Genomic DNA, 27,879 nt, shown 5'->3' with positions numbered 1-27,879 from the left:
AGGCGTGCAGCGAGTCCTCAACCGACGAATCCTTCAGCCGCGAGTCGAAGCACTAATAAGAATTGGTGCAGCGGCACAGCGGCGGGGCGAAGAGCCATGGCCACCACGCGGCAATTATTATCCCGATTTGGATAATGATGTTGCGTCCACAACAAGCCGTCGTCCGCAAATCTCCAAGTACAGTATCCATTGAGATACGTGTCGCGAGACCGACGACAACTTGCTGCTCTATGAATGCAGTCATCCCTACCTACCGCTTGATTCGACATGGATTCGCACGTTTGTTCCACCTTTCGGTTCATGTTCAGTGACCGCAACACGGAATCTGACTTTATTTTCTTGTGCCACGGAAATCGCATTCATCTCACCGTCACTGCTGAGGCGTTGCAAAGGTCGCCTAGTGTTCAAAGTCGATATTTACATTTCCTGAAGGTGGCTGAAGAATATGAGCTAGATGGGCTAACAGTGGAGGATTTCTACGATTGGATACTGGAAGGCTGCGCGCAAGAATTCCATCGCTTGCCCCCAAACGCGCCTGAACACCCAACACTTGAAGACTTTTTCCACTCACCGACTTGGTATTACGAATTGTCTGCCTCCGAGGACGACAAGTTTGTCCTCGCGAAGGTGGATGGTTCGGAAGACTTCATTCCGCCCGGATCGGAATTATCCGACGAACTGTTTGCGCCATGGGCTAGCTTCGCCCCATCTCAAGTTCACATTGTTTGCGACTTGCCTGAAATGGCGCTTGCCAAAACTCCCAAGAAGGTCGGGACGAGCGAGGATAAGATTCATTACTTTAAACTCTTTGATCGCTCCGATGCAATGATGGCGAGGCGAGAATTGGAGAAATACTCGCAAATCGAAAAAGCAAAACTCGATGGCTTGCCGATATCTCGGCTCAACGGTATTGTCCGGGATCCTGGTGGAACTTTTCACGGACTCCTCCTCACCTACATCGACGCGGACGCGCAAACACTCCTATGTGCCGTCAACGAGGACACGTCAAACCTCCTCCGCCAGCGATGGTCTGACCAAGTGAGTAGTGCATTAAAGCACCTACACGAAGCCGGCATCGTTTGGGGCGATGCAAAGCCAGATAATGTACTTATCGACAGTCAGGATGATGCTTGGCTTATTGATTTCGGAGGCGGCTATACGGAGGGCTGGGTTGACAAAGAGCTTGCGGAGACCATGGAAGGTGATCTCCAGGGGCTTGCCAGAATCAAGGAATACATCTTTGAGGTATTTGAGGAATAACATGTTCTGTTCATGTCTACATACCTCAGCAGCGTCTTCTAGTCATTGAATGTAGATGTTTACAGATTGTACGATGACTGCGCGACGAGATACAGTCGATGAAATCATAAATCTTCGGACAAGCTCGGAGCAGCTCGAGTGTTCCTCACCCTCTGCTAATATTCCGCGAATAGTAACGTGTAGCGCCTCGATATATGATCTGGACAATGACAATGCTTCGATCATACTCTTCCATGCTACGCTAGAGACTTGCACGCCCTGAAGGAATTCCTTTCTATCGCTATGTCAGGGGACAAGGGCTGATTCGATCGAGAATCTCGAGGCGCATAGTGAAACCACTCTCGCGCGACGAATTCCAATGGAGGAGTAAGAGCCAAAGTCAATCGACCCTTCTTCCGAGCGGGCGCCAATGCTAGTTGCATGACCTATATGCGTCTCGGGCATTCGTCTCTAGTTTAAACGCCGGATGGAAGCGTCAGTATAGCCAGAGTATGAGTTTATTTTGGTCATGCCTCGCGATATAAAAGACGTTCTGATCTCCAAAATGCTGCTGACGATGTACAATCGACCACAATCATTACTACCACAGCATCGTAAGGCAACGACTCAACAATGTGCAGGCGTACCTACTGAAAACACTGCTGCGGGCACAGGAAATACTTCGGGATCACCTATTGCCGATACACCACTCTCAGCAGATTATCTGGAAGGAAGTCGATGTGCAACTATCCAGGAACGATAATAGCAGTCGCTGAGAGCAATCTCCGTGATAAACGAGAATGCTATCTCAACCATCTCAAAGCAAGAGGCTGGACATGCTGTCAATGTGGAGAAGACCGCAACAGAATGGACGGTTGCGTATGTCCTCCAGAGGGTCACCGAATGGGCGATTGTGAACACTAGGTCTGCACTCGATGCCGATACTCATAGAACCAAATCTACCAACTTATAGTATGTCGCCGAGCCTTCTACGATACGTCCCCCGAACACCTGGGCTAACAACACGAGCAGGAGAAGATCTCCCATTCACCAAGTTGTCTAGCAGATGAGATAGACAAAGTAGCACCTGTGGTTTCGTGGCTACTTCGAGTATATGGCGCAAATGGTACCGCATCGCACGACGTCTTGTCAAGACTCTCGTTCCTCACGAGGAAAGTCCTCTCGACAGCGAGAAAGTTTTGAGTCAACAAAATCTACAAACAGTACTTATCTATCGACGAATGACGGGACGGAATAGAACTGCCAGACATGCTACCTCACTCACAGGAGGCTGTTTTCACCATGGTGACATCGTGCAACGAAACATCCTCGTCACCAATGATGATGACCACCCGGTTCACGGAGCCATAAATTGGGAAGAAGGAGGATGTTTTACAGCGTATTCAGAACAAGGATTGGAATCTGTGAACAGAGCGCGCCGCGTCGGAAAATGGTCATATCCTAGGCATCGGAGCCGCACGTAAGGTCTTGTGATATCATTGCGTTGATGTTCCTGTACCATTTTGTGCCTCAAGCACTTTGACAACACCCGCCGGGTACACAACCAGGTCCTACTTACCCCGGTAGTTACGCGAGACAAATTATTACTGTAGAAGACCTATCTCATAACAGACGAACACGTAAGGGACTTCTCCTGCCGTAAAAGGCACCATTCCGTAAGTCTTCTATCCCGCACGACCGCATATCAAGGACAGCCTCTCGGTGCAAACCACGGAACATCAATCTACATCGCGACGCGATACCCCTGGTCCATAGGTGGCACTGCATGCGCTGGCCCGGAATTCTCGACCTGAGAACAAACATGCGAGGGCGACGCGTTAGCGCCTTTCCTGGCTTTGAATCCAGTCGGTCGACATCAACAACGATGCGCGCCATTCCCTCGAGCTGGAGTCCCAGTGTCGGTCTGCAGACATCGCGGGATGACATCGAAGCGAGGCTGACGGATACTGCACCGTTCTCTCCTTCGGATGCTACATGGGTCGGATACCATTGGCCACGCGCCGAGAGGGGTCCGACGAGGAGGCAATACTCGTAACTTCCATCCACTCACCGCTTCCTGCCTAGGAACAAGCTTCCTTGTGATGTAGTTGAGCTCTATATTTTATCCTGTCATGTTGGCTGACAGGGCAGGTATTTGTCCGCCCTTGCGAACCGAGTGCAGGGATAAATCCTCACGGATTCTCATCTTTGAAGAAACAGAGGTCCCAAAAGATCGAGATGCTCGATGACGCTGACTGATGAGGGCGGTAAGCGAGCAGAATCCCTCAACAAATTAAGTCGTCGAGTGTTGAGCCACGACGACGACGACGACGACGACGACGACGACGACGACGACGACGGAGGCCGGCGTACTCTAGGTATGTCTATAGCGAAGGACTCCTGGGCCCGGCGGACCGCATAGCGGGTAGGAGAGAGGAGGTGGGAGAAATCCCGACGATTTCCTTTCGGGAGATTTCTCCTAACGACTCTCGTTCAAACCACTCACTTCCCATCTTCAGCACATGGAGCTCTCATTCACAATCTACAGTAGAAACACTGTGGTGAGGGCAATTTCCGTGCATGGCGGAGGCTGGGAGATTCAACTCGCAGGACGACGGACGACGAAGCACCAACTTTCTGCAGCAGCTGCAGCAGTGTGTTTGGGAAAGGTGTCTCACCAGCATAGAGAGATCCATCGTACAGGATATGCACAGTGTTTTTCAAGGGGAGGCCGTTGCGGCGGTCTGTCCACCTTCGTTTTCTGTCTCAACGTCTGCCAAGCAAGATGCGGCTCTTCCAACGACTCCCTCCCTCCCACACCCTGCCTCCTCTGCGATATGTGCATGCGAATCCTTCTGCACCGTGGTGAAGCTTTCATGGGTGACGATGCGACTGGATGTAGCTGGGTGTGGATGGGATGTGGAATACTGGGATTGCTACAAATTCGGGATTCGTTTTCCCTCCCTCCTTTCCTTCCTCTTTGTTTTCGATCAATGGCTCTATCACGAGTGACGCCTCTTTGCAGTAGTGTGTACGGTACATGGCATGAGGATGAGATTGAGGCGCGCCTCGTTGTGTTGTCATTAGTATTCCCTCCTCCTCTTCTCCTTCTCATTCGCTTGCTCGCTTGCTTTCCCCATGCGTTCGTTTGCACACAGACGTGCCATGTGACCTGCCGCACGGGTGTCGGCACTGGAGTCAGTCGGAGGAGCTAGCGAGTATGCTAGTGAAGTTTACATTGCGGTCCTCTCTGCTAGAGAATCGACATCGAGTCCGACTGCTGTACGGTCAATATGTAGGTAGAGCTGAGAGATTTATTGTCAAGCTTACTGGCTACGGCACGACAGCTTCTTTCCGTATATGGCGACGAGTCGTAAGCATTGTGCAGTAGTCAGTGTGTCGGTATGCTGAGGAGAGCTTAGTGGAAGACGGATTGACCGTGGGCCACATGTGCATGTATCCATCAAATCGGCGGAGCATTTTGACAGCTTAATAAAAACGACATTTTCAATCAAATCTGACATTTGATGGGCGAAAGCAGCAGAGATGTATTAGTCATCGATAAAAGAAGTATCTGATGAGTCATCGAAATACCCATCTGCATCTCATCCGATTTAACTAATGTACATGAAGCTACAGGAGATGTACGATGACAGCACACGCATGACAACAATCTACATCTACAGTACATGACATCTATAGTAAATTTTATGTACATGCTGTATGGTTGCTGGTAGATCAAGGAAACTCGCCATTGACTTTCGTCCCTCCTCTTGGGTTGGGACGGTCACTCGGGGGCAGCGGTTTGCTACCTTTCGCGACCGTTGTACACAAGGACAGTAGCTGGCCGTGCTGTCGAGTCGTGCGGGATGTCCTCCTCTCCCTCCTTCCACACGGGACTTTACACGAGGAGAAAAGAAAACAGTGCAGATCCCAGTGGGGAGGGATTCCCAGCTACAGTCCCCTTTCTGCTCTCTCAAGGAATCTCTCTCAATCGTACGAGCGTGGGACGGACGACGGACGGACGTTGAGATGTGGATCTCACCGCTTTTCGGAAAACGGAGATTTGGCGTGTGTAAGATGGTACGATGGAATGCAAGGAAGGGCTGGAGGCTCAAAGAAAAGGTCCTCTCCCGTTGAGACGAGGATAACAGCAGCCATACTCACGGGCGCGTTGAGCATGAGGATGATCGTGATGGTGACCGCAACACCCTCTTTGTTTCGCTCGCGGCTCCGTCGTGAGAATTGTGCACTGTACTGTGTGGTGTCAATGTCCTGCAGATATGTACACTTCCTCGTTGCCAGACTGCAGCCGGACAGCACAGCCAAGTACACCCCAGCACTCCACGATGGTCATCAGTACCTAGATTGCCGAAGCTTGAATGCCCCGATCTGATTCAATTCTGGAACAAGAGCCCCCGCCCAGATATGTCCGCCAAGGGTCACCGGTTGGAAAACCCAATGGAAGTGAGCTTGGCGTAGCACATCAGTCGGTCCAGTAGTTATTAGAGTCCTGTTAGTACTGGTCCTACTGGAGTTGAGTTTCCCTTGGTTCGTTCGCGCCCTTGTCTTCCCCACACTTTGGCCTGTGAACCATGCGCGCCACGACAACGACGAAGACGATGCCTGCATGAATGGAGCACGCATGGACGGTGAAGGAAGGAAGCCGGGCCAACAACCGACCATGAAGGCGGCCCGGGGAATTCGGGCATGGGGAGCTACAGGAATAAGTTTCTCTCCAAGGACACTGCTGCATCATACAGCACTGTACCTTCTCCACAGACTACTACATCCATGCGTGTGCTGTGCTGCACTGTGCTGTACTGTACGGCCCATTCCATAGCACCTGCATGCACGTATCACGGTCATTGGTGTATACTGTAGTCTCTACCGTTGGATGGGCGGACGTGCTGTTTGATTGACTTGTGGCAGATATTAATGTATTTCCTAGGCGAGCTGGGCGTACAGTATATGGTCCTGGCGCGCAGGAGGAGACAGGAATGGGCGGGGAGGGGAACGTGGTGTTCGGTGTCGTACTCGTGGGTGTACACCTCAGCTCATGTCGTGCACACTGTGTAGTACGTTCGCTCTGCTTATGGCACGGCAAAACCGGGTGTGACGATAATCAAGCATACCCAGATGATAAAGGAGGGAGGGGCTCACCATGCCTTCATCTCTGTTGCTTCGTAAGCTTCATATATATCCTCTGCCTCTGTTCTCTCACCCTCGCTCTTCTTATCTTGACCCTTCTTCGCTCCCCGAGATCCCAACCCCGAAACTCACTTTCCCAAACTCCGAGAGTCCCTCGTCGTTTCCCGATTGACATCGCCTCCCTGCATGACACGGTTCACCTGCACACAGTAACAGTAACAGTCCTGGATAGAGTCGGACTGCAGCGTGATCTCACATTGCCCACCTCATCGTCGTCATAACCCTGACGATCGACAACCAGTGAACGGGTGAATCGGGTTTCACTTCGGTACATAGCCAAGCACCCAAGGAGCGGTAAACCCTGAAGCAAACGAACTGCGAGTCTCAAACAACGCCCAAGCACATCGCTCTTGCTTGGCTTGCAGATCCACCTCCCTGACCGCAAGAACGATTCAGCCTCCAGCGACGGACCGCGTCGTGTCGATTTGACGGAAGTGTCTGAGCATCACATCATAACTGATTCGGCCAAGACCCTCCGACGAAAAAGCCCTGGATCTTCGTGTCTTGCCTATCGCACCCTTCTTTGTTCGACTTCAAGGAACCTAAGAAGAGATATTTATTTGATCTCCCCTGCGACTTATCATCCGTCCAGCACGCCTGGGAATTCCCTCGACCTAAGTCTTCAAGAACGATCATTGAAATCGCGTCCGCTTTCACAACCTCACCTCGTGAAAGAAACAACAGCGACGACAACGAAATGGCCGCTCCTCGCGCAAGCCAATTTGTGGCTCTCCGCAATCTCGCCCGTCATGGCAGCCACCACCAGCAAGTCCGCAGCTTGCACATGACCGGTCCAGCGACCTATGCATCGCCCGTCCTGACTCAAGAACGCTCCATCCTCAACATCCCTCGCGACATTGCGGGCTTGCGGGCTGAATGCAAGCGTCGTCGGATTGATGCCTCGGGCGACAAACAAGATGTAAGTCTATCATCCTCTCCGTCCTGTTTCTTGATAGGTCCTCTCGTAGATCACGCTTCACGATAATGTGACACTGTCGCTGACTCGTCTTTCCCAGCTCATCGCCCGTATCAACGCCGACCAGCTCGCCCACCATCGTGCCTTCAGCACCACCTCTCCAACCCGGCCGACGCCAACAACCTCCCCAAACACCTCTGCAGCAGCAGGAAACGGCACCCGCCACTTCAACACCTCCAGGAGCCTCAAGGCCGTCAACGACAGCTCCACCATCGACTTCGCCTACATGCCCTGGACGGCTGCCGACCACGACGACAGCCACCCGACCCTTCACAACCCCCAAACATCTTCCCTCCGCGTCCCCATCATCCCCTCCAATCTCGTCTCCTCGTCATCCTCGAGAATCTCGCGACAGGGAGCCAACACTCTCGCGCCCACCGACGAATTTTCCCAAGCAGAGACTGTCATGAAACCGACCATCAGCACCATGTCCGCCGACGCCATGAGCCTCCGCGCCGTGCTGCCCTTGGCGGAACTGAGCGATTGTCATGGTTTGCATATCGATTTCCATGAAATCGCGGAGCGCTCGGTCGGTGATGCGGTCGACAAATTGGCGCGGGAGGATCTGTCCGGAGGGAGGGATCGGGGTGTGGGTGTCCTGAAGCAGATCTGGGAGGGCATTGTGCAGGATTTCAACGGCGGTGGCACGGGCAATGGGCGGAAATTCGCCATGGCGTGAGGTGGATTGGGGAGCAATTTGATGGTAGGGAGGACATAAGGATGGCAACTAACATGAGAGTTGTGGAACAAGCAAAAGTTGCCCCTTTGATGAGATTGAACTTGTACTTGTGCATATCATGGTTCTCTCGGGTTCTTTTCTTTCTGTCTTCAACTGATGTGAAGTACTGCAGTATATGCGGTTTGCCTATCTGTCCTCCAATCTTTCCTCTCAAATAGGTCCTCCCTAGGGTTGTCGCCGTTCATGAAGCTGGACAAGATTGGATGTGAAAGAGGCATGAGCGACATGCGCGCTCAAATGCTGCATTTTGTAATATACACCCGCTGCCTCTTGACCGCCTCCATAGGACGTGAGAGAGAGATCATCTTCAATCTTGCAAGCGTCGTGACAGTGAAGTTTATGACAAGGAAGAGAGCCTTGCATGTTTCTGGAGAAAAGGTATGGCGATAATGGATGGGATCATCCGCCCTGAAATTGAGCTGATGTCGGCGTTCATGCCGCAATTCAGCCTCAGGGTCCGCAATCGGGCCTCTCGAACATTATGACGTCTGCCATTCATTCCCTAAATTCTTCATCTGTAGTCCATTCAAGAGCTTCACCAACCATTCTCCACGGCTCACGCGTGCAAACAGCAACATCACCTGCCGGTGCTCATCCAACACATCAATGCTCCTTCCAAAGACATCGGCATGATCTCCCGCTCCATTCTCCCTCGACGGAGTCTCCAACAATGTCCCAATGACCCACTCCCTCGCCGCATGACCGTCGCCGGCCGACGACCCTTCCACCAAACCTCCCATCACCTTGAAAGGACCCTCCCAAACCACTACGAGACCCTCTCCGTCCCGACCAATGCCTCGCCCACCGACATCAAAAAGCAGTTCTACAAGCTCTCCAAATCCAACCATCCGGACCTTCACCCCAACGACCCAGGCGCGGCCCAACGCTTCGTGCGCATAAGCGAAGCCTACGCGACGCTCAGCTCACCGGCCAAAAGATCCCTCTACGACCGGGACTTTCTCCAATCCACCTCTTCATCTCCCTCCTCATCATCACCACACCCGAACTTCCGCGGCAGCTACTCCTCCGCCTCGGCGAGCAGCAGCGGGCCCGGCGGCCGCCCCGCCTCGGGCCTCAGCCGGCGCAGGACGCAATTCCGCGGGCCGCCGCCGTCGTTCTACCGCAACGGCGGCTGGGGCGAGCACGGCGACAAACGCGGCGCCTACGCCTCGCAGGCGAGCCACACGCACGAAGCGCAGGGACGCTCCGCCAGCGGGGCGGACGGCCCCTCCGCCCACCAGGCCACGTCCTCGGAGCCGGGGATCGGACCGGGGGGGTTCACCGCGGGCTTCGACAACGACGTCCCGCACTTCGACCACGTGGCGCATGCGCAGACGCACGAGGAGATCGACCGCATGCGACGCAGGGCCCGCGAGCAGGCGGCTCGGGAGGAGGACATCGCCATGGGGAGGGGCAACAGCGGGCCGATGAATTTCTTCGTCATGATGGGCGTTCTCGGGGTCGTGGTCAGCGCTTCGGGGCTTTTCGCCGCGGGGCCGGTGGTGCCCACGACGGCGGTGGTAGTCGGGGGCAAGGAAAGGAAGGGCAAGACGCGGAGGGATGAGATAAGTGAGGGGTGAGAGTGCTGTGAAAAGGAGATCCACCTTGAACTGGCTCTGTCGAGAACGAGGATGCGGGCAAGGACAATTTCTCGGGATTCTGGAAGAGCATCCTGTACGAGGCCACTGGGAGCGAGAAAGGGAGGGAGAAAGAGAGGAAACGACAGCCTCTCTTCTTCACCCGACCATCACACCCTCGAGACAACCCGATCTCCGACCCGCCAACGGCATCGGTTCTTCCCAGAGAAACGCCCCAAGCGAGATTCACGAGCGGTAGTGACACCCCAAGCCACCCAATGAGCCGGAAACCACCAGCGTCCACCGCCTCGGAGAAAAGGAAAGCGACCCCCCTGCTTCGGCCGCCAAGCCCGGCGCCACGCCGTTCCGCTCACAAGCAGGGCGGGAAGAATCGCGCCAAATGGGGAGAGTTGGGCGCGAGTTCATGTGGACAAAGATCATCATCATCATCATCATCATCGATCCGCGGGGAATAAGAAACGGGAATTTCTCACATCATTTTCCGCCCTCGTTCTCGCGGAGTGAGCCGGGAGAGCGTCGCCGGATTTGGATTTTTGGGGGTTTTCCTTTCCTTTCCTTTCCTTTCTTTTCTTTCCTCGCCTTTTTCCTGATTTCGGCCACATTTCACTCGCCGCGATAATAGGTGCAGAAGAAGAAGAAGAAGAAGAAGAAGAATCCAATAACGAGAAAAAGAACAGGAAGAAAGCTTTCGCGAGAGCGGAAAGCCCTCGGGAGAAATCCCCCAACTACCCACCCAGGTGAATTCCGTATCTGAGGCGCAGGCGGGGAGAAGGATTGGAAAAAAAGGAAATACAGGTTAGAAGGTATGCATACCTGGATGCACGGTTTGCATCCCGAGGCTGTGATAGGAGAACATCCCCGAAGTTTTCTTTTTCGAGATTGCCGGACTCACGAGAGCGAAGAAAGCAGAGATCTAGGAGGGGGAGGAAGAGTCAAGGGAAGGGAAGGGAAGGGAAGGAGATTGATTGATCTCGATAGGAGGGGAAAGAAAAAGATCGATCGATCAAGACCGGGAGAAAGCATCCAAAGAAGGAAAGAAAGCATCCACAAAAGAAAGGAGGGCGCAGGAGGAGTGAGAATAACAGAGCGACAGCGCAGTCCGCAAACCTTCGGGAGCGTTGTGTGTACGATCCGATCCGACACGATAGACTAATAGACAGGTATTGTGAAATCGGCACGTCTTCGCATGGAAATCTACATATGTATAAATGATGATGGGGCGGGCATACAGATAATAAAAATCAAAATAAATAGTAGATTGAGCCCCCAATCGAGCGGAAGCTATTCGGAGATCTGGGGAGAGGGGGCAACTACAAGAAGGGAAGATGAGAAGATGAGAACACAATGGGGAGATGCGAACTCCGTCTTTCGTTTGCATCGTCACGGCGATCTCCAGGGGATGATGGAAGCGTTTCGTGCGTGCGACGGGCGACAGGCCATCTCGAGGGACAAATGAAACGGGACGAAACGAAACGAAACGAAACGACGGAGGACACTGCGCCGCATCCGTCAGGAACAAACGGCTGGACGCCAGGGGATGATAGATACAGCGGAGAGACGATTGTCTCCATCCGCCTCCAAAAAAGGCTTGAAAAAGAAAATCGCGTGTTTTGTAGGCCTCTTATCTTTTCCTTTGTGGTTTCTACAGAAAAAAAAATCGATACGAGTACATACATACGCTGCCCGTGTCTCTTCGAAACTCTATGGGAAAGTCCGCCGGCATCCCCCCGGCCTCCGTCCCTCCCCTCGCCCCTGAGAATCTTCCGACCTCGAACAATCTCCATCCCGCACGCGTTCCCGTGAGACGTCGCCCAAATCACCCTGTTTGTTCTCCCCTCCAAGAAAAGAAGGAAGACGGACAAAAAAAAGGGACAGATTCCGAAGTTCACGGGAAGGACAGGGGAAGGGGAAATGACGATGATTTGAGATCCGAAGGGGGAGAGTCGGGGAGAGACGGGTAGAGACGGGGATGATGAGAAGAACACACACACGCGCGCGCCTCCCCTTTCCAGGTGGATTGGATTTCTCTAACCCTCGAAGGTGAGCGAGGTGCCGATCTTGTGGCCGGCCTCGTTGAGCTTGTTAGTGTCGAGGGACAGGCCGAGGCCGATGGTGGTGCCGGCGTTGAGCTTGGTGGAGTAGGCGAGGGCGGCGATACCGCGGTCGTTGATCTTGGCCTGGAAAGGAGGAAAAATTCACGGAGCAATGTATTAGAAATTCAAATTCTCGAAATCAAAATACTGGGACGTCTTCCCAGGTTCTTTCATAGTCATGACCAAAAAAGAATCGGGCTCATGGGAACTCACCTTGGCGAAGGACAGAGGGTCCAACTTGTACTTGGAAGCCAACTCCAATCCGCTGGCCTTCTTGTTCGCGACATCGTATCCGGCCTTGGCGCCGACCTCGACGGAGCTGTTGACCTTCTGGTAGTAGCTGGCGGCGATGATGCTGAGGTTCTGGGTGCCGATCAAGCTGGCCGAGTAGGTCGGGGCCTGGTAGCCGAGGCCGAGGGAGTACTTGGTGAGCTTGGCGGTCTGGACGTCGTAGGCGGCCTCGGCGCCGACGAGGAAGCCGTCGTGGCCGGCGGTGACGTCGAGGATGGTGTCGATCTTGCCGGACTGGGTGCCGTAGTTGACGAAGGCGCGGCTGTGCACGTTGGCGTGTTTGTAGGCGAAGTTGACCTTCTGGGCGGCAGCGGCCGGCTTGCTGGGGTTCCACAGGTTCTGGATGTCGACCTTGGAGCCGGGGGCAATGACGTCGGCGAGCTCGACCTTGCTGTCGAGGAGGGAGGCGGTGGTCCAGGCCTGGGTGATGGTCACGCCTTTTGGATGGTGAAATGTCAGTGCCAATCTTCCATGCGAGGGGCCTTCCGCCTTGGGGACTCCCATGGCGGTGAGGTAGATTTGAGTGCGCAGTGGAGCGGGTATGCGGGTGACCATGTGAATCATGTGGAGAAAGGGGAGATTCCCGTCATGTCCATGTTTATCCTCCGGTGGTTTCTTTGCAATTCTCTTTTTGCGCTGTGTTGGTGCAGAGGTATCGGCGGATGTGAGATCAGAAGAAGGAGAGATTTTGGGCGTACCCTGGGGCTTGAGAACATGCTTGCCCTCAATCTGTGGTGAGAGATGGAAATCATTCGTCAGTCCGAGAGATGGTCTACTTCAGGATGCGCCATCGGTGGGCGGGATGGAGAGACGTACGGAGCCGGAGGTGGCACCCTCAAAGGCCTGCTTGCCCTTGACGGTGATGTTGGTGCCATTGGGAGCCTTGAGCTTGACGTCGAGGGTGGCTGCAGAAGGGAGATTGGTCAGCTTGTTGATACGAGTTCAAGTTGTCTGTCCCTCGGAGAATCCACCGACCTTGGCTCAAGTGGTAGAAGTCCTTGTTGATGAGCTATTGGAGGAAATCCCAAGAAAGAACGTGTTAGCTCGTGTTGATGTCCATCGCCGCACCGTCTTCCTCCTCTCCATTGCAGCTGCGGAAACTGTGCTCCTCGCGCGCGCATCCCTTCAACGACAGGCTGGAGGTCTCTTTTTTCTTCTCCTCCATTCGGCAATAAAACCTACGTCGTTGGCGGCCTTGCTGAAGTCACCGAAAGCCGGGATGGGCAGGGCCTTGCCCTTGGGCGCGATCTTCTCGGCGGCCTTTTCCAGACCGGCGGCGGTCTCGCTGCGGATGTTGGTGAAGCTCATGTTGACGGTGTGTGTGGTGGTGGTGGTGGTAGAGATGGAGAGAGAAGTAGGTTGATATAAAACAAAGGAGGTGTGGATTGTACGGAGAAACAAACAATGGCAATAATGATAACAGCTGGGGAGAGAGAGATGTCGAGCTTGCGCAAAATGGCGTTATTACTGGAATGGAAGCTCACCTCCTCCTCCGCTTGCTTGCTTGCTTGGGCGTGAAACTTCTCCCCCGAGCTCTCCCGAATTTGCCGGGTTTCATCTTCTTCAAACCTCAGGCAGGAATTTCCATCTGAGAGGAAGACATTGGCACGTGAAGGCAGTGATTGGGCACGATTGGATTGCTGCACGCCGAACCACACATGGGCATAATCTTACTGATGAGCACGGTCTGTTCACCGTCTGAACGTTTCCCAATGTGCGCGCAGCTCTACAACGGCACACGAATCCGTCTCGAGATCAGTTGTTTGCACATTCACGATATGTTGCTGAGAGGTTTTAAAGAATGCAGTAAATATAGGGGCACGCAGGTAGTCGTGCTTGAAGTATCCCTCGCGCGACAAGGAAATGGGTATTCGCATCCGTCTAGCTCTATGTATAATGATGAAGATGAAAATCCTAAAAACTGCCCCCATGCTTCCGAGAGACAACGATGTGTATGCATGATGAGTCCTGAAAAGAAAGGACCCACGAGAAGAAAAAAACCCCCCAGAAAAGGGAAACTCCACGCTGCTACTCGCCTCCATGCACCAATCGCACCCCAAAACACTCCCCAGCAAACGCCCAACAGCAACGCATCGAAACGCGCAGGGAAAGAGAAAAAAAAAAGAATCACTGCTTCAACCCCAGCGCGATCCCGTCGAAATACGCACAACGCGCCTGCTGATCCGCAGGGACACCCTCCATGACCGCCGAATCGCCCGTGTCGAAGCGCAAGCGTCTCGGGGAGAGGTTTCTGGTGGCGAAGTTCCTCGCGAGGACGGGCGTCCAGGCGGCGCTGCCGGGTTGGCGGAGGGAATTGGGGTTCAGGGTCTTGATGAAGCTGATCCAGTACTGTTGGATCTTGGCGGCGACGGGGGCGTTGACGCCGCCGGAGCCGTAGCTCGCGGGGATGCTGCCGGTGATGTAGGGCGTGCCCCAGATGGCGGCGAGTTCTTTGGTGTGGGAGGAGCCGTAGCCTGGGATAAAGTCAGTGATGATTACATGTGGAGGGCAGACGCGAAGGCGTGGAGTCGTCAGAGAGCGATTGCTCGGCGGGGAGAAGCTTACCTTCGCTTTCGGTAGCGGGATCGACGACGTTCCAGCGGTAGTTCCACACCGGCACGTTCTTGGCCCACGTGCGCGTGAACAGCAGCCCCGGGCAGACATATCGCAACTCGCCAAAGGCATTCGCCGCCTGGCGCCAGTAGCGACCGGAGTTGGAATAGGAGGGAGTGTTGTCGACAGGGTACATCTGAGCAATGTGACTGAGCTGGTCCGAGGTCAAATCGGGAAAGTTGTTCTTGAGGAATCTGCTCGAGTCGCTTTGTGAGCTGGTGTTGCGAGGGGTGAAGACGGTGCCTTCGTTGGTGTCGTCACCGAAGATGGCCGGGACACGGATGTATTTCCCTGCGGCGAGGAGGTTGGGCGTGTAATCTTGGATGAGGTCGCCATCGATGGTGGGGCCGTAAATATAGAGACCTGCCTCGGAGTTCCCGGAGTACGGGATGACAATGTTCTTGGATTGGAGAGCGTCCGTACTGAGACCACGGAGACAGCCCAGAGTATCAGAATGCTTGCCGCAGCCAGTGCGAGAGACGAGCGCGTCGTAGACGAATTGGGATTGGTCGACGTTCAGCAGAACTCCCATGGCTTGAGATTCGGAAGTGGTGCCAACGAAGAGGCCGTCGTTGCGACCTCCATAGGCGGTGAGGTGAAGAGTAACACTGCTCGCGCCGGCACTAGCACCTCCAAGGACGACATGGTTGGGATCACCGCCGAACTTGCTGATGTATTTCTGGACCCATTGCAAGGCTTTGCGCTGATCCTTGAGACCGTTGTTCAGCGAACCTCCCTTGGCTACCTCTTTGCTCGCCAAGAAACCGTATGGCCCGACACGGTAGTTCAATGTGACGACGACAATGCCATCGTTGCTGGCGGAGATCAAACCAGTCCCATCGTAGTTGTAATTGCTGTTGGCTTGGAATCCACCGCCCTGGAGGAAGACGTATACAGGAAGCTTCTTCTGCGATGATGCGCTGGAAGGAGCGTACACGTCGAGATATAGACAATCCTCACTCGACTTGCCTTCGGGCATGGTTGCCTTGGTGTCTAGACAGATCGGGCCATGTTCTGATGCATCCACTTTCGATGGTTCGAAATCGGGATCCTGTGGTTCGGCAAAGCGGAGGTTTCCCAATGGAGGTGCGGCATAACGAATCCCAAGCCATTTTGATATGCCGTTGTCGCCAGAGACGCCTTCATATGATGCGTAGTCGAGGTGCACGACATCGTCCACGGCGAGGGCAAGCTGTGGCAACGCGGTCGCGGCCAAGAGCAGAAGTCGTCGAGGACTTGAGAAATGCATTTTTGTCGAGATGTGCGTGAGGAGAGGAAGACGTGGAAAGCTAAAGCTCCGTCTGTCGAAGGTCGGGGGTCGCAGGGTATGAGCAATCCCAATTGATAGTCGAGCGAAGTCGCTGGTGTCGAAGAGCCCCGGTCGCCCGGCGTCTGTGACGATCTATTCTATATCTATATGTCTTCTTTTGTTCGCCAAGGTGTGATTTGGAAGCGACAGAGCTCCGTTGATCCGCAGGCAATGGCGCGAGCGCGGAGAACGAGCGGGTATGCAATGCGATGCAACAATAACACGATATGCAGAGTCGGCAAGGAAGAGCGTGTGGTGATGCTTTCTCAGATGCAAGTTGGAGCAGATGACCGATTGGGCGCGCACGTGGTGGTTGACGGGCACGTTGTTGTGTGTTGTGCAGTCGAAAAAGGGAAAAACAGAGCGATGATCAACGTCAGCCAAGCATCCAGAAGGGGGAATGGAAGGGAGGTATTTGAGTAACAATGACAGTGATGGTAATAATTAAATCTTAGCACGCGAGAGCTGGAGAGAGACGAGAATACTATAATACCTACAGCAGTAGGAAAAGAGACGGACAAGAGGAAGGGGCTTGAGGATCGACGGAGGGCCGCCACACCATCACCAGAAGAGAAGGTTGGAAGGATTGGGTGACGCGCGCGCACGACAGGCAGACAGGCGGACAGACACGACAGATAGCTCCGTGAGAGATGGATGGATGGATGCGACAACCACTACTCACACGATATAGTATATGGTATATACACTACGACAAATCCCGGACCATACAGTCAGATCTACCATACAATCCAACATGCTCACGGGCAATTGCATAATAATATACAGTGGCAGCAGCAGTAGCAGTAGCAGCAGCAGCAGCAACAATCCTGCTGAAATCTGACATGCATATATGTATATCCATAATAAGAGCAATGACAACCACACGTCTTCACGATACAGTCCGTATGTACTACCCCAATGATGAGGTTTGGTGTAACCATCGCGAGCCTCACCACTGCGGCGACGGAGCCAGGAAGGGAAGACCAAAGCCAAATCTGCGAGCTGACGACGACGGCGACGATGGCCTCGTCAGACAATCTCACGAACGCCCCACTAGGCGACATCTGGACAAGCCTGGTTCAGATCTCACCAACGTCCCAGGGAAGTTGAGAGAGAGAGAGGGACAGACGGAAACGTGGGTCGAGCACCGCCGTCGGATCGGCTAGACCGGCGAGTTTATCTTCAATTGGGAGACACAGCTCCCGTCCCTGTCTCTAGCATTATTATTAGGAATTCCCGAAAAGACGGAATGAGGAATGTCCTTCGTCTCATCTCATTCGTCCCGCATGCCTTCCTGGCTGGGCCCATGGATGCTTATCTGCGGTAAGAGTCTGCGGCGATGCTTGTTCGTGTTGATATTGTAGTTGTGGTTGGCATCGTCGTCCTCGAAGGCTGTGCATAATAAATAACAACTCGAATGTCTCGGAATAGAATGCACGGTCGAAAAGAGAGAAAGAAAGACTCAATGCGATGCGATGCGGGCAGCTGTCGCCCTGCTTCTCCTCCATCTCACCTCTCACCTACATATCCTTTCGTCGGTCGGGCGGGTCATTATCCGAGCGGTCCGCAAGACAATTGCTGTCTCGTCTCTCATCACCATGTCCGTCCTCGCCGTTCCAGCAGCGTCCGGCACGCATGGCAACTCCCATCTCTCCCTCCGCGCACAGAATAAAAATACACACATTCATATATCGCATAGCCTCGAGGATATGGTATCCTATTTCAAGCCACGAAACTCCATCATCCCACAGCTCGGTGACGAGCGAGAGTGCGGACAGAGAGTGCGGTGGGCATGTGGAAACAAAAAGCAAACAGGGAGGCTTAATCTAGAAGCCGGAGGGCGGGCGGGCAGGCCCAGGCGCAGCGAGGCGGACGAGGAAGAATAAGCTTTTGTTTCCCTCGATTCGATATTTGGGCAAGCGCCGGGGCCTGTCCATGGAAGGAGAACGAGGTCTGTGGGGTGGGTCCATGTGCCGACCTCGTCGTCAAGCACGTGTCGAGCCCGGCATTGCCACGACAGTTCGATTTTTGTTTTTGTCTCTACGGGACGACGCTCGCTCTTTTTCGCTGTCTGTATTTGCATGCATCAGGACGGCCCGATACACACACACACTACTGCAAATGTCCTTCTCTCAGCCTCATCGGATGCCTTCTAGGTCGGAGGATGAGGACACCGGCGCGAACGGACGGACGACGACTTGGCCCACGTGTCGCTGTCGCGCGCACGAGAGGCGATGAGGACGTGCCATTGCCTAATCACTAGGTATAATTATAATCGTAATTACAATCATAAGGAATTTTTGCTTCGATCTCCGCAGGGAGCAGGGTTTCAACCACTCCGATGGCCTTCGTCGGAAACAACAATAATTACGACAACGATGCTGTGGAAATTCTCCCCAGCGAGAATCGTCCCTTTAACGTGTCCCTTCGACTGAGGAGAGCGTGTATCGCCCAACGCAGTCGAACAGGCAAAGGTCCGTCTAGCACGCCGGGAGCTTCATGCAACGAGCTGGGACAGAGGGCTTCTCCACTGAGCTTCCCTAGTCCCGCCGTGGTAGAACAAGTTGTTGCTTGACGGCGACGTGAAAAGTCCTGGCGGATCCGTCACGGACGTGTGCTGTGCTGTTGCGGAGGGAGGAGCATATGGTGAAGTAGCACCGCCAGGTCGGAGGACGCTGTAGAGGATTCCGCATCGGTTGGATTTCGACGTAGGAGGAGAGCCGCCGATCGCGGGCAGGGATGACGCGTGCGAAATCGACACGGGCGTAGGAAGCTTCCTGAGGTTTTTGTCGAGCTCGATCCGCGGATGGTCTCCTCCGACGGACTCTTGGGCGTTTCCCAACGTCGGATTCCCTTCGAGTGTTTCGTTTGCTTCGCCGGCGATGTGTGTCGCCCTGGGCCGGTCATGAGGGAAAGCACATGTTGCATGTCTGCACGTATCGGAATCACAAAAGAGCCCCGTGGTGAAGCGGCAAGTCGATGGTTCGTCGTGAGAGACATCGTTCATTGAGATGCGGATGTGAAGATGATGATGGCGATGGCGACGGCGACGGCGACGGTCATGGTCATGGTAGTGAAGACAGCAAGAACAAGCTAGAGCAATCCACGTTGTCGACGTGGAGACATCTCACTTTCTGGTTTCTCTGCTTCGTGTTTTGCCGCGTTCGCAGGAATGGTACGTGGGTAGATCCACATGCGATATATATGGTGGTGGTGTCACCTTTTCCACCCGAACAAGAGACCTGGGTATATACCAAGCCCACATCGTCAAGAGAAGCCCGTGGAAACACGAGCACATCATCATAGATGAAGCAAATATTAACATCTGGACACGTCACTGCAGTCAACGAGTGATCCAGAAGATGGTGTTTTTCCAACTATATATGACTCGCTCTCTCATGCGCACGCAGAAGCGCGGATGAACAGCACTCGCGTCAGATCATGTGCCTTTCTTTCCCTCCCATTCGCTCTGTATCTCGATGATGCTCCTCCTTCCTCACGAGTGAAGCACTCTCCTGTCCACGAGAAATCACAATGGGACATCCATCAACATGCACAGACGAGTGAGAGCAAGATGTAAATATCCATATCATATATCTCTAAAGATGCGAATGTATATTACAAAATGGCACAGCATGGCATAGCATGGCATCCTCATCGACCAGAAGAAGTGATGATGATGACGAATGGGTATGGGGACGTTTATCCAGCTGGGTAATCAACCCGCAGTGCGAGAAAGAGAAAAAGAAGATCCGAAAAGCAAAAGCAAAAGCGCTAAGTTGAAGGAATGGTTGAATTGGGGGTTGGAATGAGACAAAACGACCATGATGGCTGGAAAACAGGGAACAAGGGACAGAAAGATGGAATGTCCGGGAAGAAATCGCATGAATGGGGTATCATAATATGGGCCGCCCAGGCTGTAATGGAAATGGTTTGTAGATGTTGTTGGGTGTTGGATGGATGTCGTAGAGAGCGAGGGAGGGAGAGAGGGTATGTTCGTTCTCGTGAGGTGTACATGTCTTTTTTTTTATTCATGGGCGTTCGAGCATTCAGCTGGCGCTGGCGCGCTTGGGCTGCTGCTGTTCCTCGACGTCGGCGATCGTGGTGAGATCGTGCCGGCTCCCTGAGCGGGTGAGGTTGAAGGAGCTGTTCTTCAGGAAGAAATCGAAGCGGTCGGATTTGGTGGCCGGGGGCGGGGCGGAAGATTCCAGTTTGGCGCCACCGGACGTCTTCGGGCGGTCCTCCAGGCTCTCGGCGATGGAAGGCGCCGTGACGGAGTGCTTTCGGGAGACGCCGTTGTCGCTCTGCTTGGGCTCGATGAAGAGGCTGCGGCGGTGGAAGGAGCTGACGAGTTTGTCGTGGTCCTCGCGCATGCGGATGAGGTTCTCCTCGATCCAGTTTTGCATCTCCGGGACGTCCTTGAGCTTGTAGGGGACTTGGAATTTCTGGAGGTTGGTGATGATCTTGGAGATGCGCACGTACATGTCGAAGTTGATGACGGACACTGGCCCGCCGGTCTCGGAGGTGCTGCCGGGGAGCTCGCGACGTTTGGGGTTACCGGCGATGACAAAGGTCAGATCGGTGAGGTAGATACCAACAAACGGCAGGCAAGGCGCCACCGGCTCGGCCAGACGGGATCGCAAGGAGGAGTAGTTCTTGGACATGTCACACACTTGGGCCAACTCGTCGATGCGGGCCTTGGTCTTCTTGCTGACAATCTCCCAAGTGCGCTTCAATCGCTGGACGACCGAAGATTGCAGAGTGGCCATGATGGACATGAGGGAATCGTAGTTGTGCAGCTCAAGGAAAGCATGACCGATCTTGGACCACTGCTTGATGACAGCGGCACGTTTCTTGGCCTCGTCGGGGGTTAAGATGGTGTCGCCCACAAAGTTGGCGAGGTCAGTGTTGAGCAAGCACATTTTTCGCACGTTCCTCGCCTTCTGAGTGTTGTTCTTTCCCCAGTCCATGCTGAGAAGCTCTTCCGCCCGGATGTCGCAGAAGGTCTTCATCGTCAACATAGTGATCTGTCTTGCAACCTCCATGGCCTCGAAGTCCATGATGCTGCATTGAGAGCCTCCGCCGACGGCATTGCGCAAAGAGTTCAACTGGCTCTTGCTGACTATCGGGCCGGGAGCGCTGGCTTCATTCTCGTAAGACATGCCAATGGTGAGGATGGTCTTGCCAACACCTGATACGCCAGGTCCTGTGAGTGTTCCATCTCGGTAGCCGATGCTGACCTTGCGAACCAAGTCAGCGAGACGGTCCCCCGCAGCAGGAAGATGCTGCTTGAGTTTGAACGCAGCGAAGTTTTCGATCTCGGTGAGCGCTTCTTTGTCCGCATCGGGCGACCAGTAGGTCTCCAACCAGTATTTGAAAATGTTGAAAATCCGAAGACGAGCTGGCATGCCGACAGTCTTGCTGTCACCGATATAGTCGAAACGCGCAATGAGCGCCTGTGCGAAATCCCGGGGGTCGCAGAATTTGCGGAAAGTAACGAAAAATGTCGTGAGAAAGACTGGGTCTGGAGCGGAATCGTGCTGGGTCAGGTGCTCCACCAATGCAGGCAGACTACCTCCGGATACCTGACCATCCTCTTTCAGAGTCAACTCATTGGCGTACGTCTTCTGGAGGAGAGTGGCTTCGTGATCGTTCTGCTCGTCAGCTACGAGGTATGGCATGTCTGAAAGGCTAGCGAAGCTTCCGATCATGGCCGACTCCGTCTTGGGCGAGTCTTTGGTCTGGTCGGGCGTTGTCGCGCGAGTAGACCCTTGTGAATTGTTCGTCATGCTGGAGTCGCGTACGCTGCTGGCAAAGGTATCGGTCGATCCAGAAGTGGACATGCCGATGCTGTCTTTCCTAGCAGGGCTGATCGAATCCGATCGCACAGAGTACGGTCGTCGCAGGGACTCGGCGAGGTTGCTCGAGGTCTGGGAGACGCGCGTGGCAGATCGATGTCGCGAGACCACAGGTGCGGCAGGTGTGGGCAAAGATTGTCGGATGGAGGTGATGGCCGGAGTGATTGGGGTTTCCATGACATCAATCGGAGAGGTCACCGGGACATCGGTTGAGATCGCTGTCAACACGCGTGGATTAGGGACTGGAGGGGCTTGAGGTAGCGGAGGAAGTGACTTCTTTGAAAGTCGTCGCTCAATCGAATAACGCTTCTCCATGGAGAATCGCTTCTCGACCGAGAATCGTTTCGCCGGAGTCAGTGTGATTTCTCGCTCGGGTGATTGTGGTTCCTTCGGCGGAGGTGTCGGTAGCATGTCCGACATGGGTTGGGTCGTGACGGGCGAGGAGACAACCCAAGCCTTCAACTCAAAGTCGCCGATCTGTTCGATGACGTTTCGGGTCTTCATGACACATTCGGCCGTGTTACGGATGAGGTCGGTTCCCACAGTGATAAGATGGCTGCTCTGGTCTGGCATCATAATCTCCTCGTCATCAGGTGAGTCGGAGAATTTAAAGACGTCCTTGGTGGATCGCGCAAGCTCCTCCACTTTCGACTCGAATTCCGCCTTTACTTTCCGAACCTGGGCACAGTTATGTGGGTCCCGCTCACAAACTTCGTCCACGATGATCAGCATGTTCTTGCAAGCCTGCACAAGCCTGTCGGTTGTGGCGACAAGCTCTGAACAAGGTCTCGAATGAAGATGGTGTCCAATGAATGCTCCGATATGGCTAATGCAGATATCGTGAGCCTTGGCGAGCTGTTCCGATGCGAGAGGTGTTGACACTACACTGTGACTAGTATCTCTCCTCATAAGCGATAGGCGATGGGCGACAGTACCAGCGGGAGGAGTAAAGACCACAGAGAGACGGGCTGTCTTGTCTTTGGGCGTCTCCGCTATCGGTAAAGCGACGACGGCTGGCTCAGCGGTCTGCTCCACATCATGTTCAGCTTCTGCCTTGTTGTCATCCATGAGTGCCATAGCAGAATCAACGGCGCTAGAGGGCTCATCTTTGGCAACAGCATTCGTGTCGATGTTCAGTTGTGGTGCATTGCTTGGGCTAGGCTCGTTCGCTGACTCAGGAACCGATAGCCAGCCCAGCTCGTCCCCACGAGAGCTGGTCTCTTTGGTCCAGACGTCGAGAAAGCTGACGGCTCTCGTGACCACTTTGCATGCTTTCGTGATGAGATCCTCAAGCAGGAAATGAATCACTTCCCCAGCGAACGGCTCGCTGATCGTTTCTTGAAGCCGCTTGGCGATTTGAACGAGCGACGACAGATCCGCGAGGAGGCCCTTGCGCATTCGTCGTACACCGACATGCGCTTTGACGAGCGGTACGTCGCGATGTAAGCAATCCGCGCGCTCCAGCAGATATCGCACGCCTGCGATCAGCCCGCGAATGTAGTCCTGTCGCACAAATGTCGAGAGATTGGCATCTTCGCTCGCGCCCAGGAGATCCCAGAATTGAGTCATGGCATTTAACAGATTGCGCAAATATGGGTGATCATATCCTTCGCAGTAATTCGTCGGCAGCCAGGCGCGCTCGCCAGAATTCAATACTGTGCCATCCGCCCAGCCGTTGGCGTGAATGCAGTGCACCAGGATGAGATCACCGGCCTTGAGCTTCGCGGTCAACATCGAGGCGTCTTCTCCAGGTGTTGAACTTGACTTGGGATCAAAGTCGTGTAGGGCGCGCAAGTAGTTATGAAAGAGCGACTGCTGCGGAGCGGGTTCGGCATCCGCATCCGCAGGTCCAATGGGGGTCAAAGGCGGCGTCATGGTGGAAGAGAAGCCAGCAGTCGTCACAATCGGAGCGATGAGACGCTGTGACCGGTCGTGGAGGAGATCTCCAGTATCTGAGTTTCGCGACGGATCGCCTCGAGTTGCAAAGTCCATGATGTGTACGTGAGAGGGGTTGAACGGCGGTGGTGGTTGTGGTGGCGGAAATCCGGAGTAATTGCTATGACCGCGTCGCGCCCATGTGGCTTCCGGAAGATCGACGTGTCTGCGCTTGAGTGAGATTCCTGAACCAGACGTTGTACAAGACTCCGCTACATGTAATAATGATACAGGAGTGTTGTTTCAACAAGACCCAGACTGCAGACGAGGTCAGGACACTTCGATCAGATACGCTTGGATGATAAAATTGGGTGACGTTGTGTACTCACGATCCTCTGTCTCCCGTTTTCGCTGCGGGTTATGATGATGTTGCGGGTATGCAGGCGGGCAGCATGCAGTTGGTCATGCGCATGGGTACTCGAGTCAGACCGCCCCGATAACCTGGTGGACGTACTGAAACTCTTCCGGTCAGGTCGCGGGTAACGAGAATTCTGTCGCGGACCCCGAGGCGAGGAATCAATGATGGCGCGCAAGCAAGGGAGAGGGTATGTCCTCGAACAAGTACTGCTTGTATGTATGCAAGGCGGCGGCGTCAATGTGTGGTTCCTCTCTTTGGAAATTGTTTGGTTCAAAGCCAGCCAGGGTATCGGTCTCTCCTGCCGCTTTCCCAGGATGATGCGATAGAAAGCGAATGGCAGAAGGCAATCTGTCGACTCCGAGCGATGACGACGTCCGTGATGACGATGTCGATAGTAGCAGTGATTGTATAACGAGGGTGGATTCGGTCCGGTAAGAACGGCGTCGGACTGTTGTAAATGATTGTGTGGTGTATCGCATGTGTGTGCGAATCGGTCCCAGTCTCCCGAATAGATTCCCTCTGAATTGTCACTCGGCGAGTTCGCTCAAATCAACGCGTGTTGCGTGTTGATGTTACGTGGGAAAAAAAAAGGTGATGGCTGCCGGGCGCCGTTCTCGTCGCTGGAAGTACACGCTGCCTGGTCGTTATGAATTATCGCTGTGCGCGTCCAAGTTCCAATGATCCCGAGTCAACACCAAGAAGCAGTAATAACAGCAGCAGTAAAGCAGCAACAAGGACCGTGTTTCGTCTGAACAGACAATGGTGAATGGGGAGAGGAAGAGGTTCTCGGCGGCGGTCGACAAAGAGGCGCGCCCTAGGCTAGCTATCAGAGAGGACACGGACATTCAATGGAGACAGAGAGAGGGCATCTACAGTACAGTACAGTCCGACGAGTACTACACAATCGCTCACATTATCTCATTCCTCGCGATGCGAAAGTGTCCTAGTCGAGATGTGATGGCTGGCAGCAGGCATTGCGCCAACTGTGCACCAGCAACGCCAATGGGGGGGAGAGAGAAGGAGGAGGGAGAAGGAGGATGCACACACCCACACACCTCATCACCTCAAACGCGCACACAAAACCCACACACGCACACGCACATGCACCATCATCACCATCGCCCGTCACGGTCCACCACATATCTCCATGCCTCCGGGCTCAAAGTTTCTTTTCGACCTTTTGCACGCTTTGCTACTCCGATGGGCGCTACGACGCCTCTAGCCGGACCAGACCCACCCTGATCGTCGGCCCTGGAGGCCGGCGCATACTACTGATCGGTCTACTGTACATTCGCTGCTCCTCGGGTGGGCTACTCTCGCCTCTCTTTCTCTCATCGACGGTGCTTTGCCTCGTCGATTCCCACGACCAGGACCGACCTTGTCCCTCCCAGACGGTACCGATGGCATACGAGCACACGAAAACGCTGCTGCTCACGCTGCTGCTGCTGCTGCCACTGCGACGACGGCAATCGGGAGGGACGTGCTTGATGCTAGCGACACACAGCGCGAGTCCGTTCTCCATCCCGCTTGTGCGACGACCAGGATTAATATTATTAAAAGCAGACCAGTCGGTAAACCCAATCGTGTCCTCGGGATTCTCGGTCCTGTGTCTGTCTCTCTTCTTTTGGCTAGGGACCGAAACGGAGAGCCTTGTGATGAAAGAGAATGAGATGCATGGTACACTGTTTGTACAAGGAACACAGTACATAGCAGTAATAGAAATAACAAGTATTGAACAGGGGAGTATGCTCCTGTGGAAGAGAGGGAGGGTGCCGCGGGGATTCTCATCACACGAGTACATCTATTATTTCGTGCTGTTGACCCCTGGTGGTGGGCGCGTACGACGAGCCTCTCATATCGAATTGAACCTTCCATGCTCTCCCACCACGTGTGAGACGAGATTCGAGTGATCTACCTTGTAGCGACATTGATAGGACGATGATGTCTTGATGTGGCTCGCGAGGATGCGTGAGATCGACCAATCGTCACTCCATCCATCAGCCGTCGTGATCATGCATCCTGGGAACGATGAGACATTCAAAGGGACATGTCTTCAGGCACAGGTTGTTCGGGGAATTCGGTGGTGAGATGGGGGAGATGCAGCAAAACATTGGGTGGGAAGGGACGACCGAACGAAATTACAAGGCGCGCGCGAATGAGAGAACCCCTCGCGCTTGGCAACAGGACGAAAACAAAGGATTTCCAGGGTTGTCCACAATCCAGGCACGCCAGGACATCTCTCGAGCTACCGACCTACCTACCTACCTAGGTATCTAGGTATTTATCATGTACGGGGGGAAGCCAAATTTCGTAGGAGTCCACCAATTTCATGGGTCACGGGCCGACGCCCGACTCCGTACGCACGGTCCCGCCCAACAGACCCCTCCATTCCATCGTGATGGCAACTCCAGACACATCTTCCAAGGTTATTATTATTATGATTTATCATGGTTTTAATATCCATAACAGCTGCTATTTATTAGTGTGTTATCAAAGACGAGATGGTGGTGGCGGTCGAAGGAAATGGTGGCGCGGAAAACAACAACGGCGACGCTTGACCTGCTTGGGCACTCGTCGCGGCATATCTCTCCCGTCCTCACGGAGGTCGTCCATCTCATGTCGATACTGTCCGCAGACACACATACACACATCTCGTAAGCTCGGCACTTGAGTTCACAGGCGGGACGTTCCCTGTTCCTGCAGATGTACGGCACATCTGCATTCGCTCACCACCCTCAGCCAAAACGCAAACATCCTGTGTTGTGTTGTAATTGTGAATGAATGGACAGACATCGAACAGTGCTTCAGCGTACACACACACCAACCTCAACCTGTTATGCCGTTGGAGCAAAACGAAGCAGTTGTGGTCCGTCCATGGCTCCGGGAAAAGACTGCTTATATTTGAGCCGTTTTGTACAACGTTTCCTGGGAACAAACCATGCGCGCACGACATGTCCATTATGCCATCATCTCATCACGACTGTGCACTCAACGGATTCCTTCCATCCCAAACTGCTGGTGTCACCCGCCACTTGCTTTTGCTTTCGATGCTCGTGAACGGGTGGTGGTGGTGGCATGCACAGGTCACAAAATGACATAGAACCTGCGGGTTTTCGTACTGTATCTCTGTATATTACGAGTCCGAGTGGAGAACAGAGTCCGTTGCGTGGTGATCCTGCCGAAAGGGAAAGGAAAAGGAAAAGAGCATGAGCACATCTGACGGTTCGCCGACGGTATGGGCATGGCTCCCACCACCGACCGACTCGGCAAAGCACGAAGCAAGAAGAGTGCAAACCAGACAGAGAGGGAGGCTCCGATCGCACACCCCTCCTCTTCCGTCCATACTCCTCTCTTCGATCCCCTGCTGGTGGCGCGCAACATCTGCATGCAGTGATGGGGAAAGAATCTCACATGCAGCAGATACATGTATACATATCACGCGAGAGAGTCCAATCACGAGCAGAAGAAAACTCTCTTGTAAGGCGTTCAAGCACTTGCTGCGTGCGACCAGGCACTCACTCCCCTGTCAGATCTTCGCTCACGCCAATTTCCCCATGCAGAGATCAGTCGTACACATCCAGTATGAGTAGTACAGTGCATCCCGATCCAGCACGATTCCTTCCTCCGCTGTGAAGCGAGAGGATCCTCCATGTCTTCGA

At 53.9% G+C, this 27,879-nt stretch overlaps 9 protein-coding genes across 9 annotated transcripts; 5 read left to right on the top strand and 4 right to left on the bottom strand.

Annotated features, from left to right (window-relative positions):
* Positions 1-267: 267 nt before the first annotated feature.
* K489DRAFT_403490 (uncharacterized protein) lies at positions 268-1,266 on the top strand (the record flags this gene model as incomplete). Its single annotated transcript, XM_033607092.1, has 1 exon — positions 268-1,266. The coding sequence occupies one exon, from the start codon at positions 268-270 to the stop codon at positions 1,258-1,260; it is 993 nt and encodes a 330-aa protein (XP_033457162.1). The 3' UTR covers positions 1,261-1,266.
* Positions 1,267-1,913: 647 nt separating this feature from the next.
* Positions 1,914-2,482, top strand: K489DRAFT_382879 (uncharacterized protein). The gene is made up of 2 exons (XM_033605480.1): positions 1,914-2,211; positions 2,272-2,482. Exon 1 carries the CDS (start codon positions 1,978-1,980, stop codon positions 2,161-2,163), a length of 186 nt encoding a protein of 61 aa, XP_033457161.1. The 5' UTR covers positions 1,914-1,977; the 3' UTR covers positions 2,164-2,211; positions 2,272-2,482.
* A 4,665-nt stretch (positions 2,483-7,147) lies between these two features.
* Positions 7,148-8,105, top strand: K489DRAFT_412131 (uncharacterized protein; the record flags this gene model as incomplete). Its single annotated transcript, XM_033607895.1, has 2 exons — positions 7,148-7,369; positions 7,467-8,105. The coding sequence occupies 2 exons, from the start codon at positions 7,148-7,150 to the stop codon at positions 8,103-8,105; spliced, it is 861 nt and encodes a 286-aa protein (XP_033457160.1).
* A 758-nt stretch (positions 8,106-8,863) lies between these two features.
* K489DRAFT_390230 (DnaJ-domain-containing protein) lies at positions 8,864-9,745 on the top strand (the record flags this gene model as incomplete). The annotated part of the gene is made up of 1 exon (XM_033606581.1): positions 8,864-9,745. The coding sequence occupies one exon, from the start codon at positions 8,864-8,866 to the stop codon at positions 9,743-9,745; it is 882 nt and encodes a 293-aa protein (XP_033457159.1).
* Positions 9,746-10,301: 556 nt separating this feature from the next.
* K489DRAFT_47419 (uncharacterized protein) lies at positions 10,302-10,995 on the top strand. Its single transcript, XM_033608647.1, has 2 exons — positions 10,302-10,313; positions 10,482-10,995. Exon 2 carries the CDS (start codon positions 10,569-10,571, stop codon positions 10,914-10,916), a length of 348 nt encoding a protein of 115 aa, XP_033457158.1. The 5' UTR covers positions 10,302-10,313; positions 10,482-10,568; the 3' UTR covers positions 10,917-10,995.
* Positions 10,996-11,350: 355 nt separating this feature from the next.
* Positions 11,351-13,512, bottom strand: K489DRAFT_343094 (uncharacterized protein). The gene is made up of 6 exons (XM_033602301.1): positions 13,330-13,512; positions 13,123-13,156; positions 12,964-13,052; positions 12,846-12,876; positions 12,070-12,584; positions 11,351-11,940 (listed from the first exon to the last, which is right to left on the bottom strand). The coding sequence occupies exons 1-6, from the start codon at positions 13,453-13,455 to the stop codon at positions 11,791-11,793; spliced, it is 945 nt and encodes a 314-aa protein (XP_033457157.1). The 5' UTR covers positions 13,456-13,512; the 3' UTR covers positions 11,351-11,790.
* Positions 13,513-14,274: 762 nt separating this feature from the next.
* K489DRAFT_324312 (alpha/beta-hydrolase) lies at positions 14,275-16,009 on the bottom strand (the record flags this gene model as incomplete). The annotated part of the gene is made up of 2 exons (XM_033601746.1): positions 14,275-14,621; positions 14,713-16,009. The coding sequence occupies 2 exons, from the start codon at positions 16,007-16,009 to the stop codon at positions 14,275-14,277; spliced, it is 1,644 nt and encodes a 547-aa protein (XP_033457156.1).
* A 2,557-nt stretch (positions 16,010-18,566) lies between these two features.
* On the bottom strand, positions 18,567-19,076 carry K489DRAFT_372658 (uncharacterized protein; the record flags this gene model as incomplete). Its single annotated transcript, XM_033603354.1, has 1 exon — positions 18,567-19,076. The coding sequence occupies one exon, from the start codon at positions 19,074-19,076 to the stop codon at positions 18,567-18,569; it is 510 nt and encodes a 169-aa protein (XP_033457155.1).
* A 1,297-nt stretch (positions 19,077-20,373) lies between these two features.
* On the bottom strand, positions 20,374-23,802 carry K489DRAFT_303808 (ras GEF; the record flags this gene model as incomplete). The annotated part of the gene is made up of 1 exon (XM_033600489.1): positions 20,374-23,802. A coding segment is annotated over one exon (3,429 nt), but the record flags the coding sequence as incomplete, so codon positions are not given.
* Between the last annotated feature and the right edge of the window lie 4,077 nt (positions 23,803-27,879).

The sequence above is a fragment of the Dissoconium aciculare genome, assembly GCF_010015565.1.
Source record: "Dissoconium aciculare CBS 342.82 unplaced genomic scaffold K489scaffold_11, whole genome shotgun sequence".
Taxonomy (NCBI): Eukaryota; Fungi; Ascomycota; class Dothideomycetes; order Mycosphaerellales; family Dissoconiaceae; genus Dissoconium; species Dissoconium aciculare.
Note: the sequence above shows the minus strand (reverse complement) of the source record. Positions and strands in the feature narration are given on the sequence as shown.

Coding starts and splice junctions, on each gene's coding strand:
- K489DRAFT_382879 (XM_033605480.1), top strand. CDS start 1,978: ATGTGCAACTATCCAGGAACGATAATAGCAGTCGCTGAGAGCAATCTC.
- K489DRAFT_47419 (XM_033608647.1), top strand. CDS start 10,569: ATGCATACCTGGATGCACGGTTTGCATCCCGAGGCTGTGATAGGAGAA.
- K489DRAFT_343094 (XM_033602301.1), bottom strand. CDS start 13,455: ATGAGCTTCACCAACATCCGCAGCGAGACCGCCGCCGGTCTGGAAAAG. Junction 13,157..13,329: donor TCAGCAAGGCCGCCAACGAC/GTAGGTTTTATT, acceptor TTCCTCCAATAG/CTCATCAACAAGGACTTCTA. Junction 12,877..12,963: donor AGGGTGCCACCTCCGGCTCC/GTACGTCTCTCC, acceptor CTCTCACCACAG/ATTGAGGGCAAGCATGTTCT.